The sequence below is a fragment of the Arvicola amphibius genome, chromosome X (assembly GCF_903992535.2).
Source record: "Arvicola amphibius chromosome X, mArvAmp1.2, whole genome shotgun sequence".
In the NCBI taxonomy this organism is placed as follows: Eukaryota; Metazoa; Chordata; class Mammalia; order Rodentia; family Cricetidae; genus Arvicola; species Arvicola amphibius.
Window position 1 is genome coordinate 21,443,598 of NC_052065.1, and position 17,241 is coordinate 21,460,838.

A 17,241-nucleotide genomic window follows, 5' to 3' on the forward strand; every position below is an offset into this window, starting at 1 on the left:
TACTGGTTTGTTTCTGGAAGCCACTGTTAAAGAGCCTTATATCTACATTTTATGTGTACATATGACTGTATATAGCATAGATGTATATATTGTATATATATTTGTATAGAAAGTTTGTCCAAGTATGTTATAAATGAACAGGACTAAGGTGGGATTGAAAATGGGCTGGGGAAGTAGAAGAATGTAAGTGGAGTCATAGTGTATGGAAGAACTCAACTCATGGAAAGGAGCTCCAGTCTAGTGTAGCTTAAAGAAGAGATGCGAAACTAGAGAGCCAGGAAAGAACCCGTTCACTGAGGAATTTATTTACCCTCTGAAGGAACTCAGTCTTTTAGAACATGAAAAGTCATCATTGGAAGTTTACTTGGGAAAAGAACAATTATTTTTGTTAGATTTACATTTTAATATTATTTTTCTGTTGCTAATGGCAATTCATAAAGAATAGATCCCATAAATGTTTAGAATTGTTTTTAGTGGGATTGATGCTTGCCTTCTTTATTTTTTCCATTCAAAAATTTACACTTCCTCCCCTCCTCCCATTCCCTTCCCACTCCCCCACTCACTTTCCTCCCTCCCCCTCCCTGCTTGAGAGAGAGCAGGGAACCCTGCCCTATGGGACGTCCAAGGCCCTCCGCTTTACATACAGGTCTAGGAAGCTGTGAGTCCAAATAGACTAGGGTCCCAAAAAGCCAGTACAAGCAGTAAAAAACAAATCTCAGTGCCTTTATCAATGGCTTCTCAGTCAGCCCTAATCAGAGAGTCCTATTTGATCCCATGCTCGTTCAGTCTGGTCCAGCTGGATTTGGTGAGCTACCATTAGAAGAGGCACACTGTCTCAGTGGGTAGACCACCCCCTTGCGGTCCTGACTCCTTGCTCATCTTCTCCCTCCTTCTGCCCTTCAACTGGACCTTGGGAGCTCAGTCCTTTGCTCTGATGAGGGTCTCTGTCTCTATCTCCATCCATCGCTGGATGAAGATTCTATGGTGATATTTGAGATAATCATTAGTGTGATAGTGGGGCAAGGACAGTTCAGGCACCCTCTCCTCTGCTGCCCAAAGACCTAGCGGGGCACATCCCCGTGGACACCTGGGATCCCCTCTAGAGCCCAGTCTCTTGCCAATCCTAAAATGACTCCCTTAATGTAGATATCTTCTTCCCTGCTCCTATATCTGCCCTTCCTCCATCTCCACCCTCCCTTTCCCACAAGCTCTCCCCAGACTTTCCCTTCTCCCTTCCCTCTCCCCCTCTCCCCTTCCCCCAGCCCCACCCTCACCCCTAACCCCACCCCCATGCTCCCAACTTTTGCCTGGCAATCTTGTTTGCTTCCAATTTCCAGGAGGATCTATATATGTTTTTCTTTAGGTTCACCTTGTTATTTGGCTTCTCTAGGCTTGTGAACTATAGGCTTAATGTCCTTTGTTTATGGCTAGAATCCACTAATGAGTGAGTACATACCACTTTTTGGGTCTGGGTTACCTCACTCAGGATAGTGTTTTCTATTTCCATCCATTTGCATGCAAAATTCAAGATGCCATTATTTTTTACCGCTGAGTAGTACTCTGATGTGTATATATTCCACACTTTCTTTATCCATTCTTTCATTGAGGGGCATCTAGGTTGTTTCCAGGTTCTGGCTATTACAAATAATGCTGCTATGAACATAGCTGAACAAATGCTTTTGTAGTATGATTGGGCATATCTTGGGTATATTCCCAAGAGTGGTATTGCTGGATCCTGAGGTCGGTTGATTCCCAATTTCCTGAGAAACATTTTATTCATTGATTTATTTTCTTATGGAATTGCAGTAACTCAGGATTCATCTGTTATCTGTGATAGATAATAAAACAAGAATTAAAAGTATTAAGTGGTATTTATTTATTATTTTTTAAGACAAGATCTCACTATATAGCTTTGGCTGGCCTGAAACTCATTTTTTCTTTTTTTCTGTTATTATTTATTATTATTATTATTATTATATTATTATTATTACAGATTTTCACCTCCTCCCATTTCCCCATTCCCCCATTCCCCCTCCTCCTCTCTCTCCAGTCCAAAGAGCAGTCAGGGTTCCCTGCCCTGTGGGAAGTCCAAGGTCCTCCCGCCTCCATCCCTGTCTAGGAAGTTGAGGATCCAAACAGATTAGGTTCCCACACAGCCAGTATATGGAGTAGAGTCATAACCCAGTACCTTTGTCCTTGGCTTCTCAGTCGGCCCTCCATGTCAGCCACATTCAGAGAGTCCGGTTTGATCACATGCTCCATCAGTCCCAGTCCAGCTGGCCTTGGTGAGTTCCCATTAGATCGGCCCCACCTTCACAGTGGATGGGCGCACCCCTTGCTATACACCAGGCTGATCTCCAACTCAGAGAGTTCCACCTTTGGAGTGCTGAGATTAAAAGGAGTACATCACCACATGTTCCAAAACACTGTTAGCTTTTAATGACAAAGCCTTGAGTAAGAGATACTTGATGTATTAATGTCAGTATTAGGATTGATATAGGCATTTGATAATAAAGACATTTTGCATTATTTACAAAGTTAAAAAATGAAATATAACAATGAGGTTTTTTGAAGTAGCAAATTATGTCTTAGCATAAACTTTGCTGTTGCCATAATAGGTGTTATTACTGCTCCCTTTACAGCCTGTGTCCCAACCAGTAGGAGCTGAACAACAAGCAGCTCTTCAAAATCCAGATTTTGTTCGAAGGTAAGTATCATCATCTTCATACCTAGAAATCAGTGGTAGCATGCGAACATATATCCTTGTATGCTTAAAGTCCCTTGAATAAAGTAATCTTTTATTCTTGTATTTGTATAGGATTGATAAGATTGTGATGAATCTTATTTCTTAAGTATTTAGTGATCATATAAATTGTTAAATTATTGACCATATTTTATATTGCTTATAGTATTCTTATCTACAAAGTAAATGTAAAATTATGTAAATTAAGATTTCAGCTAATCTCACAAAATAAACCATAGCAAGATAAATAATTGAATTATTGGTAGTTTTAAGATAATCTTTTCTATATATTATTCAAATTGGGTAATTTCTATTATTTTTTTTAATTTATTGATTCTTTTCTATGCCCGGTATAGTCTACCATTTTTTTCCTATTCAGTGAAGTTTTATTTCTGTGATTCTATGTTTAGTCCTATAATTTCCATTTGACTCATTTTTAATCTTCTATTTCTCATTGACTTTATTTTTCTCATTTGCTTCAAATGTAGTTGCAGTTGCCTGTTGAAGTTTTGTTTTGTTTTTATTCTTTTCATTACTGGGTCCTTCCACATGCTACATGAGCACATTAGCACTCAGTCTTTTGCTGAAGTTGGCTTTCCTTTCCATTTTTTTATTTCTTTTTCCTTTGCATTGGGGACTAAACCCAGGGCTTTGTGCACACTAAACAAGTGCTCTATCACTGAGCTGCACTCTAGTCCACTGAATCATCTTATGACTTGTCTGACAATTTCAATATATGATTTATCTTAGAAGTTTATGTCTGTTGATTGTCTTTCTGCATTCAAGTTATGATTTTCCTGGGTATTTGTTTTTTAATTTGTTTCGGTTTTGGTAAGACTAGAATTTGATTTTTATTTCTATATTTTAGGCATTATGTTAGGATAGTATAGATTCTAATTAAATCTTCTGTTTTCTTAAACATTCCCTGTGTTTAGGTGCATGTGTTCTGGCTCACTCTTTAACAGGCTGTGGTTCCAATGAAAATTTAGTTTTAGAGTCCTTGTACTATTCTGGTCTTCTTTGTTCACCTGACACCATTGGGTCCTACCATGTTAGCAAAGGGTAGAGTTTTCCTCTTGGAAATCTAGTCCATATTCTGTTGATGAGGCTCTTCCCAGTACTCCTAGGAAAGAAGGAATCTATCTTTGGCTAATGGGCTAGAGTCAGGAGACATTAGGTTTGAGTTTCTTTTGTGGATGTACTGTGGATATATGAGACTGAGATTGATAGCCTTTTGTCACTGGATAGGTAATTAGGAGGTGTCAAGCTGCTGTTGTTTGTTTTTCAAGTCTTTAGGGTTCTTATATAGTCTTTTATTTTTTCAGTCTTGGTTAGCTCCTGTAATTGTCTAGTTTATTATTTCTAGAACTTTTAAAGTTGTACTTGGAGGAAATGAGCAAGAAAAGTTGAGTTTCTGTCATCTTGTTCCAAAAGCTATATTTTAGATTTATTTTGTTAGGCTTATGAGTGTTCTGCATGTATGTATTTGCCCCACATGTGTACCTGTTGCCCATAAGGGTCAGAAGAAGGCATTGAACTCAGTGGAACTAGAATTAAAGACAGTTGTGAACTGTGGCTTCACATGTGGGGGCTGGGAATTGATCCCAGGTCCTCTGCAAGAGCCAGTAAGTGTTATTTTACCATTGAACCAGCACTCCAGTTTTAAACTAGTGTTTTAAGGAAACTTTTGATTGTGTAAAGTATTACTTCATGAGCTAAAATCGTATCTTTTTTATCCTCTAATGATTATTACCTATTGCTGCCACTTCTCTATATTTTAAGAACTCCAGGAGAAATTTGTATTGGAAGGGCTTGCTTGGGATGAAACCCAGACCTTGTATATGCTACACAAGCACTGTACCTCTGAGTTATGTCCTTTGCCCCATGAGCATTTGTGTAGTCTTATACTACTTGTACTTATGTGTATTATTATTATTATTATTATTATTATTATTGTTGTTGTTGTTGTTGTTGTTGTTGTTGTTGTTGTTGTTGTTGTTGTTGTTTTTCGAGACAGCGTTTCTCTGTAGCTTTGGAGCCTCTCCTGGAACTAGCTCTTGTAGACCAGGCTGGCCTCGAACTCACAGAGATCCACCTGCCTCTGCCTCGAGTGCTGGGATTAAAGGCGTGCATCACCACTGCCCAGCTATGTGTATTATTTTACATGAAGACATAGAAGGAATTTTTTTGTTTTTATCTCTTTGTGTATGTGTCTACAGAGATGGTTCATGAGGAGATTTTAGAAGGATTCACCAAAAAATAATTTAAAAGATATGTTTGGAGGAAAAGAAAGGTCTATTGGTACTTACTAATTTCAAATGTATCATTAGAAATTTTTATATTTAGTAATTCACTTCAAATTATTGAAGAAAAAGCTAAAATGTATTTTATTTGATCACAAAAGCTTGCCCTTTCATATTTTCCATTCTTTTTTTATTTTTGAGATTAGAATATAATTATATGATTTCTCCCTTCTTTCCTCCATCCAAAACCTCCCATATACCCCTCCATGTCCTCTTTCAAGTCTATGACCTTTTTTATTTTTGTTATTTTTTAAAGATTTATTTATTTATTATGTAAAGTGTTCTGCCTGCATGAATACCTGCACCCCAGAAGAGGTATGCATCTCACTATAGATGGTAGTAAGCCACCATGTCGTTGCTGGGAATTGAACTCAGGACCTCTGGAAGAACAGTCAGTGCTTTTAACCGCTGAGCCATTTCTCCAGCTCCATTGTGACCTTTTTTAAAAAAACTTGTTATTACATGTATTTATATATGTGTATATACATATATATTTCTAAATGCAACCTGCTCAGACTATATAATGTTACGTGTATGTATGTTTTCATTTGGTATTAAATATTCAATTGATGTGCTTGCTCTTCTCTGAAGACTGTTTTTCCCACTCTCTACATTTGTTAGATACCTTTAGTTCTTTAACTGGGGTTGAGGCGTTCTTAGCATTCGTTGTCCCCCACTTCCCCCCACCTCAGTCCATCTTGGCATATCTATTGTTCAGTTCATGTTTAGGCAGTCATATTGGTAGACTGTATGTGTGTAGCTTCTGACATTACTGGGAGACACAATCTCACTGCAAACTCCCTGATCCTCTGGCTCTTGTAATCTTTTCTTCCCCTATTCTACAATGTTCCTTGGGCCTTAGGTGTCAGAGTGTTCTATAGATATATCAGTTGGGATTGGGCTCCATAACTTTTTATTTAATTGGTTGTGGTTTTCTATAGTAAGCTCTGTTGATGAGGAGTGAAGACTATACTTACCTGTGGGTATAGGGACAACTGTTTATGATTGCTGTGAATGATTATGATAGGTTAGTGGTTGTAGTTTCTCTTCTAAAATTCATGACTTCATTAGTACTGTCTTTTATACTTTTTTTCTGATTTGAATTTATAAAATAGCTATAATCACAGTTAATCATGTTGAACCACTTTTATATCATTCATTTTCATTGATTGTTTTACCCCCTGCATTATTCCTATCTCCTACACTTAGTTTGCTTATTCTTTGTTGAGGTCTATCCCTTTTTTGGAGTGAGAATGTGTGTATTCATTTTAGAAGCTTTATTTGAATACATTAATAAAGTAATCTCTAAACAAACAAGAAAAATTTAGAAGCGTTATTTGAATATACTAATAAAATATCTAAACAAGTGAGAAAAAAATTAATCAAGTGTATCTCCTAAATTATAAAAAAGGAACACCCCTTAATGAAAGGTTTTATAGTGGCCTATGACTACCATTGTCTTTCTTTTGTTCTTATTCCTTTGATTAAAATGTGTAACAAGTATATATGCTATCTCATTTTTTGTAACTTTCAAAAACAGCTTTATTGAAATATAATTTGTGGGACTGGAGAGATGGTTCAGCAGTTAAGAGTAGTGGCTGCTCTTTCAATTGCCAGCACCTTTTTGGTGGCTAACAATAGTTCCAGAGGATCAGATACCCTCTTCTAGCCTCTGTAGGCACTGTGTGCATGTGGTGTACAGATATACATCCAGGCTTACCACCCACACACATAAAATAAAAATAAATAAATGTTTAAGAAAAGCACTCAATTTATCATACAATTCACCTGTTTAACTTGTATAATTCAGTGGTTTTATGTATATTCACAGAGTTATACAATCATAACTTATAAAGACATTACATTGGTTGATTTTCCTTAAATGTATAATTTTATAATCTTAAATTTTCTTTAGATTTTTATGATCATTATTGGAATGAGTTACTTTTTTTTAAATCACTAGCTTGAATCAAGATGTGACAGCTATGAAAGAAAACACTAATAACTCTGATAACCCAAATGGAAATGGCAAACAGGATCGGATCAAACAGAGAAGAGCCTCCTGTCCCCGACCAGAGAAGGGGACTAAATTTCAGCTTATTGTCCTTCAGGTCAGTGTGTATACTTTAGAGTCTTGGAGACCCAGGGAGGAACAGTGCTGTAAATGCAGTGAAGTAAATGCAGAATATTGTGAAACCTTCTGTAAATTCCATTCAAAATTTCTGATGAGAGCATTACATTGTAGTTATTAAACTTAGAAATTGTAGGTTAAATAAAAGGAAGAACTTAAAATCCATATAACCATGAATCAGAGCTTATTCCTTCTATATTTTTAGTTTGTTTTCGTCTTTTTTCTGTGTATGTGCAGTGTTTTACATTTTAACATTGTAATAGTTTGAGTAATTAGCAGAGACATTAATATTAGCAAAAATATATTGAATTATTATGTGGTAGGTGTCCCAGATATTATGTACTTAGTATTATCATGACCCTCCAGAAGCCTTATATGATAAATATTATACCCATCTTCACAAATATAGATGCTCACACCAGAGAAGTAATTTGCATAAAATCATTCAACTACGAAATTCTGGAGTCAGATCTGCAGCCAGATCAGAATTTAAAGCCTGTATCTCTAACCAATATGATATTATGTTTCAATAGGATTGTAAAACTTACATACAGTTTTATATCACTTCTTTTTGAAAGCTCAATCTATTATGTACGTTTCAGATGCCAGAAAATAATTTGAATAATATATTTTAAATGTCTGCAATATATAGTCCCTTATACAGAGATATAATTTAATCATCCTTTTTCATATTCTTCCTTTAGGTTGCTGAATATGTTGTATGTGAGCTTATCTAGTTACTCCTTATAAAATATTTTTTTTTTGTTTTTTTCCTGTTTTTTGTTTTGTTTTGTTTTGGTGGGATTTTTAAAACAGGATTTCTCTGTATCTTTGGGGCCTGTCCTGGAACTTGCTCTGTAGACCAGGCTGACCTCGAAGTCACAGAGATCCACCTGTCTTTGCCTCCCAAGTGCTGGGATTAAAGGCATGCATCACCACTGCCTGTGAAATGTTTTGATTTTATTTTCATGTTTATTGTTTTTAGACAGAGTCTGATAATAGTTTAGGCTTACTTCAAACTTACTATATAGTCAAGGATAATTTTGAATTTCTAATCCTGCTTTCACTTCCTAAGTACTGAGATTACAGATGTGGTACTACCATGATTGGTTTATGTGGTGCTAGGGATGGAACTCAGGGCTTTGTGCATGCTAGGCAAGGACTCTTCCAACTGTGTTCCATCCCCAGCTAAGACAGCTTTTCTTAAACTGGTTAAATGTGTGTACTTAGGTATCAGTCTCTGGAGACAACATGGTGGAGTGTCAACTAGAAACACACAACAACAAGATGGTCACTTTCAAGTTCGATGTCGATGGTGATGCACCTGAAGATATTGCAGACTATATGGTCAGTATAGTAAGACAGTACTATTTTTCCCCTTAGTGGAATTATTCTCTCTCCTTTTTCTCACCCCACTTGGTTTTCCCTCTGTTTTCTCTCCACTCATTCATTTACACCCATCTCATGATAGAATGTGTATAGTTTTTTTTCTTTTCTCTTTTTTATTTTATTTTTTTAAATTTTTTTGTAGTTTTTTTCTAATTTGCACAGAGAAAAGTGATTATCAGAGATAAATTACTGAATTTCCTCTGGTTTTACTGTAGTTATCTGAGGAAATATGAGGTTTTGTGGATTTTTTGTTTTGTTGGTTTTTAGGTCACTGTGTTTTAATCTCTGGTTATATGTTTAAATAATATTATAAGCTTTAAATGATAATCTCATTGCATAGGCCCCTGATTAAATCAGAATCAGGCCACCTAGATAATTTTAATGTATCTAACATTCTGCACAAAAGTATTCAAATTATGTTTTTCGGTACATTTAGTTTTATTTTTTAATGTGTGAGTGCATTGTTGTGTGTGGTATATGTATATGTTTGTATGGGTATGTACATAAGTACAGAGGACATTGGGTGACCTTAACTGCTGTCCACTTTATTTATTTATGATAAGTGTGAGTGTAGTGTTTATGAATATCATATATGTGCAAGTATGTTTTTGGGTACATTCACCCATACCTACTCAGAAATGTGAGGCAAAAAAGGTGTAAAACATTATTGTGTTCATTTTGTGTTTTACTGACTCTGGAGCTCATTAATTCAGCTAGACTTGCTAACCAGTGAGTTTTAGAAATCTTCCTGTCTCCATCACCCCTAAACCTGTCCTCGGCACAGGGATTACAGATGCACACTACCAGTCCTGACTTTTTTTTCTCTTTTTTTAATAAGATTTATTTATTTAATTTATTTATTAGGTATACAACATTACTTCCATGTACACCTGCACACCAGAAGGGGGCACCAGACCTCAGTACAGATGGCTGTGAGCCACCATGTGGTTGCTGGGAATTGAACTCAGGACTTCTGGAAGAGCAGTCGGTGCTCTTAACTGTTGAGCCATCTCACCAGCCCCCCAATCCTGACTTTTTTATGGATACTAGAGAATCAAACTCAAGTTCCCATTCTTACACATAAGGCACTTTACCAACTGAGTCATATACCCTGACCCACATTTACTTTTTTAATAGATTTGAATAATTAGGTTTAGAATAGTGCTTTTCTTTTATGTCTTTAATCCCAGCATTTGAAGGCAGAAGCAGGCTGATAGCTGTGAGTTTGAGGTTAGCCTGATCTTCATAATGAATTCTAGGACAGCCATGATTATGTCAAAAGAGCCTGTCTTCCAAACAGAACAAAACAAAAAATGCCCAAATAAAGCAATGTGTGGGACAAAAATAAAATATTATTGGGTTTTTTTGTTGCCTATCTACTACTAGGTGTGGGTCCTACCCTTAAGTGTGGTTGATATACCCAGTGAGACTGTTGGAGAAAACTAATCTTTCCTTTGTAAGTGGATGTCAATTGGAAATAGCTTCTTGGTTGTCATATGGGCTTGTGTCCACTTCCCCCCTCAGTGCTGCGACACCATCTGTCTTGGAACTGTGCATGCCCTGTGCATGCTGCCACCATCTCTGTTAGTTCTTATGTGTGTCAGTCCTGTTGTCTGTAAGACACTGTTTCCTTGGTGTCATCCATCCCTTATGGGTCTTATCTTTCTGCTTCCTGAGCCCTGATGAAAGGGACTTGATGAAGATATCTTTTTAGGACTTAGTGTTTCAAGGTCTCACATTCTCTGCACATTGTTCAGTTGAAATTGCAGCCAATTTATAAATTCAAGATATTTCAAAGTATAGTGACTTTTTCTGACAAATATCAGTGATCTCAGAATAATTGAATGCATTATGAAACTTTTTATAACTGGTCTTAATTATTTTTGTGGCACATTGTTGTGTTCCTTTGGAATTTACCATTAAAATACTATAATTTTGAAGAAAATGAATATATTCTCATAAATACATTGGCTTTTACTTGATGGCAGGTTGAAGATAACTTTGTGCTGGAAAATGAGAAAGAAAAATTTGTAGAAGAATTGAGGGCTATTGTAGGTCAAGCCCAGGAAATCCTTCATGTCCACTCAGCTGCAGAAAAATCTATTGGTGTTGACTCTGTTGCCTTGGAATCCATTAGTAACCAAGTAAGAGCACTTTTCAGTAAGAAGGCCATTTGGGGACTTTGTCAGGAATATCATCATTTACCTGTTCATTTTTATTTTAGACAGGATCATCTGAACAAGTACTGATAAATTCTGCATCCACTCAAACCAGCAGTAAGTATATTTAATAAAATTTACCATTTGGCTTTTGCAAAAAGGCGTTTTGGTGTCTTGATATACTTTCAAAGATAAAGATATTAACCAATAAATTAATTTGATGATAAATTGTTTTTCCACACTTGAAAGGAATTTATAGCCCCTAAATTTTAAAAAATTATTGATTCTTTATCTGAGTAATTTACTTCTGAGTTGTTACATGGTATGTTACCAGAAAATGAAGTCACAATGCTGAAGACTTTGACAGCTTATTTGAATCTTAACTGCTAATTTGTTTACTTTGACATGAGATGGACAAAAGTATCTTAACTAAAATCTGTGTTCTAAGTTTGCCTCATATTTTAATAGTCATTCAGAACTTGACTATTTCACTGATGATAATACTTCTACCAGCTCTGGTCACTGATAACTTTGTAAATCAGACACCAGATAAACTTCCAGAAACTAAAATTGGGGTTCTTCTGTTTTCTTTTCTGACAACTTTATCTCTTCATTCTTCTTAGCCCTGGTCATGGGTATATTAAGAGTGTCTGGGAGGGGGAGATGAACCATAGCATCATGAAGACATCTGAAGGAATTTACCAACATGAAGAAACAAAAGGTGGTGTGGGAATAATGGAAGCAGATACCATTATCCTGAAATTTAGTTAAACTGTATTAGGATGCCAGAGTACATCTGTATCTTACTTTGTTGGTTAGCAGAAATCTGAGCAAGTGTCTGACTGACAACGTAAGGAAAAGTTCCAAAGAAAATTTCTTGAGAAAGTTACAGATGTAGGGATTTGTCTTACTTTACTTTTATATTGTCATAAGCTAGATTTACTTCTTTTTTTCTGGTGTATAGTTCTCTAAATTTTAATGCTTGTATACCACCATGATATTGTAGAAGGAAGCGGCGGGGCTGCGTCCCGCCACCCGGCCGCTGGCTAGCTTTACACCCGAAATAATTACACAGAAACTGTATTCTTTTAAATACTGCCTGGCCCATTATCTGTAGCCTCTTATTGGTTAATTCTCACATCTTCCTTTAACCCATATTTATTAATCCGTGTAGCACCACGAGGTGTGGCTTACCAGGAGAGATCTTAACCTGCGTCCATCTCAGAGAGAGGAGAATCATGGTGACTGCCTGAAGCGTCTCCCCTCTCTTTCCCAGAATTCTGTTCTTTCTACTCCACCTACCTAATTTTCCATCTCTTAAAGGGCCAAGGCAGTTTTCTTTATTAATTAACCAATGAAAGTAACATAGACAGATAACTCTCCTCCATCATGATATCACTTAGGCACAACCATAATCAGGTTGCAGAACAACAACTGTAGATTTGAATGGAGAAACTATGACCCAGTTATTTAAATGCAGTGCTTTGCTTCTGGTTACTACTAATATATATATATCTTATATTTAGTTCTGTAGACTGTTTGTCAAGGTTGGGATGTTACTCTTACGGCTTATAATTATCCTTTTGTACTGTTGAAAGTGGAAATGCAACACAAGCTAATTTTTAACTTGATTTCTTTCTTTTTTTTTTTTTTTGGTTTTTCGAGACAGGGTTTCCCTGTAGTTTCTAGAGCCTGTCCTGGAGCTAGCTCTTGTAGACCAGGCTGGCCTCGAACTCAGAGATCCGCCTGCCTCTGCCTCCCGAGTGCTGGGATTAAAGGCGTGCGCCACCACCGCCCGGCGATTTCTTTATTTAATATGAACACACTGACATTTCCTTCGTGTATAATTTGTTAATACTTCTTTCTCCAGATGAATCAGTTCCTCAGTCATCCCCAGTTGGTCGGTGGCGGTTTTGTATCAACCAAACTATAAAACATCGTGAGGCACAGTCTCCTCCTTCTCTTCAGCCTTCTGTGGCTACAGTTCCTGGGTTACATCCATTTCCTAGTAAGCTTTATTGTCTGCTAGATTTCTATGGACTTGAATGATATGATTACAAATTACAGACTGTATCATTAATTTGTTTTCAGGAGTATTTTATGATTATGACAGTTTTCATGAGCATTTTAGAAGACATTAATATTGCTATATAACAGGCCATTTTATTCAGTTTTTGTGGAAAAAAAAAACCCAAGAAGTCATTTCTTCTTGACTGTTGAATTCTGTGATGTTTTAGGTCTCATTACAAATGTACTTTTAAATAGGTCCTAATTTGTCCCTTGCTTTTCTTGTCCCTTTTGAGTTTTGTGTTTGTACTTTTTATTCATCAAAACTTAGCTATTCTTTTGTTTTGTCCCAGGTTCAAGAAATACAAGTAATCAGGAAATATCACAGGACACATTGTTCACTATAGAGAATAATCCAGGCCAGCATGTAATTTTCACCTCTAAATCAGAACACAAGGATGTGGTTGATGGTAATATTTCTGAATGTGCTAGTGGAGAAACTGAGCAGCCAACTATTCTCTATGAAGTGGAAGATGACAGACAGATAAGGGCACCAGCTACTGATCATTCCAATGATTCTGCTACTTTGGTATGTCCAGTTTCAGTTGAATGTGAGGCACTCACCAGCCAAGCAGGCATGTTCATACCTACCCATCCATGTCAGCAAGCTGCTGTTCTGGCTGATGTGCTTATGGCCCATCCTGGTGAATCGGTTCAGATTGGTGATAATGTTGTTCTAACTTCAGCATTTGTATCTTCTGATCAAAAGCCTCAACCAACTATAGATAGAGAGTTCATTTCCCAAGAAGTAGAAACCACAGTGAACACTGAAACAAGTTCTCCTAAGGCAGTCCTTGCCACTCAGACTCCTGGCTTTGAACCAGCTACACATCTTCCTGCTACTGTCCTGGAATCAGATGGGGAACGACCTCCAAAAATGGAGTTTGCAGACAACCGAATTAAAACGCTGGATGAAAAATTAAGAAACCTGCTCTATCAGGAGCACAGCATTTCTAGCATTTATCCTGAGAGTCAGAAGGATACTCAAAGCATAGACTCTCCATTTTCTTCCTCTGCTGAAGATATACTATCCTATTCAATGCCAGAAATCATAGCTGTCAGTCACTGTGGGATTCAAGATAGTCCCACACAATCTCCAAATTTCCAACAGACAGGCTCTAAGATTCCGTCCAATGCAGCTGCAAGTCAGCCTGCTAATATATCAGTGTTCAAAAGAGACTTGAATGTGATAACTTCTGTGCCCAGCGAGTTATGTTTACATGTGAGTATTTTTCTAATTCTTATTCTTTGCTTATGGAATTTAAAGAAATGCCCTCTCTCCTAAAATGTTCCAAAGTTTAAGATTGTGGCTTAGGCTGGAGCTACTCAAATCTTCTTAGAAGTGGCAGATTTGCCTTGAGTTTATTTAAGAAAGCCTTCTGGTGAGTTGGCTTGAAATTTGCAAACACTGTGTATAATTTTAGATTATTTTGAGGATAAGAGTAATATACTTTTTGATTTTAGTTTGAGAGGAAACTTTAAAAACAAAACAAAAATTTACAAAGAGAAAACTGTTCTCCATTCCCTTATAACAATTTTATAGTATTAATTTGATATTTTGATGAGTTTAACTTATTTTTTAAAAGCAAAAATCATCCATAATCCCACAACTTTTTTTCTCAACCTCTAAAAGGACTAGAAATATAGATCGGTGATAGAGTGCTTGCCCCAGTACCTTAAACAGTACAACATTTAATTAAGCATGGTAACCCATACCATAATCTTAGCACCAAGAAGGTGGAGGTGGTAGGATCAGAAGTTCAAAATCATCTTCAGTTAATACTAAGTTTGAGGCAAGCCTTGACTACATGACACCTTGTTGCAAAAGAACAAATAGAATATAAGCAGAGCTCATAGATCCTGGCCATTCCCTGCTGAACTATAAGTTACTGATAAATTGTAGAAGAGAGGACAGTCATTGTCTTAAGTTGTGTAATCATGGTGAACCCACCAGGCTCCAGTGAAAAGTCCCAAACATACAGTCACACAGATGGTCCTGGTTAAACTCAGTGGATCACAAAATAAATGTAAAGACATGAATACGGCAAAGGAACTTGTTGGGAGGAGAGGAGTTGATAGGGATGGGAGAGAAATGAGTAAGTGGGGTGGAATAATCAGAATTCATTAGTAACATGTATGAAAGTATTTATAAGTTCAATTAGAAAAATAAAAATAAATTTAGAAAAACAGGAGAAGGAGCAGGAAGAAAAAGAGTTTTCCCCAGAAAAATTGAGATGGAAAGATTACAAGTTTTCCAGATTTTCGATTCCCTGAATTTTAGAATACTTGTAAATACCAGATGGAGTATCTTGGGGCTGGTACCCAAATCTAAATACAGAATTCATTTTTGTTTCTTATATATTTATATACAGAGACTGTAGACAATTTTATATAGTTTATTAATGCACTTTTATTTTAATTGCAACTCATTAAATGAGGTTTGTCAGATGTGGAATTTTCCACTACTAGCAGGATCATGTTGGTACTCAGAAAGTTTCAGATTTTGGATTTTAGATTTTTGTTGAGATTGCCCACCTATATAATATAGGAACTTTAATATCCCCATTTTTATTCTTTTCATGTCTTTTTTTAAATTTTTTCAGTATTGGCTATTAAGTTCAGGGATCAAATACATACCATGCAAGTGCTATACCACTGAGCCATACCCCTAGCCCTATTTCCCTTTTCTACCTGTTCAGTCACAGAGGCAATCATTAGTAATTTTGCTGCTTGTCCTTCTTGACTTTTCTTAAGCCTACATAGATCTATTTGCATGCATATCACATATGTTCTTCAAAATAATATTGTGCTAAAAGCACATAATTACTGTGTCAGCGAACTGAAATTTTTCATTTTACCATGTCATGAATATCTTTGTAAATGATTACCACTGTAATTTTTGTCATCATTGCTATCCAAATAATATATACTTGTGTGCAAAATAAAATCTATCACATCCCAAATCTGTAAACATAACTGTTGGCATTTCCAGATATGATTTTAATTAATGTATAAATATTTATACCAACATAATTCTGCATATGTATTATGCCTTTTATAAACATAAATGCATGTAATATTTATATACATATATTCCTTTGTGTATATATGCTGTTTTGCATTTTTCAAATTTTTGTAAAGTAGTTTAAGTTATAGAATTAATATAAGCACAAAAGAATTTCAGACAAATAGTAAAATCTAAACAACTTAACATTTCCTAAGCAAGTTTCTTATTGTAGTTTCTTTGGTCATTATCATTAATAACTTGTAAATAATACATGTATTTGTTCCTCTCTTGATTTAGTAATTTTGTGTTTTTTCTTTTTAAGACTGTGTTTCACTATGTAGCTTGAAGCTGCTATGGAACCCATTACCTTGCCATTCAACAGAATGGACCCCTTATAACTCTGCTACCTCTTAAAGGTTCTGCCTGTTTCTGCCTCTCAAAGCCTCACAATGGGGATTAAGTTTTAACATTATTTTGATGAGGACATTTAGCATATAGCAAATTCCTCTTTGGATTCTTCATTGTTTAGCATATAGAAATGCAACTGACTGGTTTTTGTTTTCGTTTTTGTTTTTGATTCAAGGCATCCACTCTGCAGTCCAGGCTAGCTTGGCTTCAAACTCATAGTAATCTTCCTATCTCAATCTCTTTGTATCTTAACCTTTATAGTGCTTGGATTATAGATGTGAGCCACTCATCCAAACAATAACTGACTTTCATATGTTAAGATTGTGTACTTGAACTTTTCTGAGTTTATTTATTGGCCTAATAGCTTTTGGTAGGTTCTTTTGGATTTTATTTTTCTCTTTTTTATGGATGTATTTGCATGTATATGTGCATATGTGCATGTGTGAGTGCACATGGAGGCCAGAGGTTGACAGTAGATGTCCTTAATCTCTCTTCACCATATTTTGTTGTGGCAGGATCACTGATGGACTGGTGTAGCTAGACATTTTTCTCAGAGGATCTGAACTCATTTCCTCATGCTTTCATAGCAATTGCTAAATTCATCCACTGAGCCATCTCCCTATCCCTGAACTTTTTTTCCTTTGAGACAGGATCTCATTATGTAGACCAGGCTGGCCAAAAACTCACAGATATCCACCTGCCTATGTTTCCTGAGTGCTGGAATTAAAAGTGTGCACCACCATGCCCGGCTTTGGGTTTTCTATGTATAAAATTTTGTCATGTGTGAATGAAGATAATTTTATTTGTTCATTTCTTATTTTTCTCATCTGTTAACTTTTCATGTCATGCTTTCCTCTCTTTTTCCCTTTGCTTTTTTTGTTGTTGTTGTTTTTTCGAGACAGGGTTTCCCTGTAGTTTCTAGAGCCTGTCCTGGAACTAGCTCTTGTAGACCAGGCTGGCCTCGAACTCAGAGATCCGCCTGCCTCTGCCTCCAGAGTGCTGGGATTAAAGGCGTGCGCCACCACTGCCCAGCC

The 17,241-nt window shown here is 36.3% G+C and overlaps 1 protein-coding gene across 3 annotated transcripts in view; it reads left to right on the plus strand.

Moving 5' to 3' along the window:
- The window catches only part of Wnk3 (WNK lysine deficient protein kinase 3), a 117,923-nt gene that overhangs the window by 75,972 nt on the left and 24,710 nt on the right, over positions 1 to 17,241 (plus strand). For all 3 annotated transcript variants that reach the window (XM_038316652.1, XM_038316653.1, XM_038316654.1), the window contains 7 exons: positions 2,643 to 2,707; positions 7,010 to 7,157; positions 8,408 to 8,524; positions 10,555 to 10,710; positions 10,791 to 10,842; positions 12,596 to 12,733; positions 13,086 to 14,014. In XM_038316652.1, the coding sequence (XP_038172580.1) occupies positions 2,643 to 2,707; positions 7,010 to 7,157; positions 8,408 to 8,524; positions 10,555 to 10,710; positions 10,791 to 10,842; positions 12,596 to 12,733; positions 13,086 to 14,014 (1,605 nt within the window). The remainder of the gene's footprint in view (positions 1 to 2,642; positions 2,708 to 7,009; positions 7,158 to 8,407; positions 8,525 to 10,554; positions 10,711 to 10,790; positions 10,843 to 12,595; positions 12,734 to 13,085; positions 14,015 to 17,241) is intronic.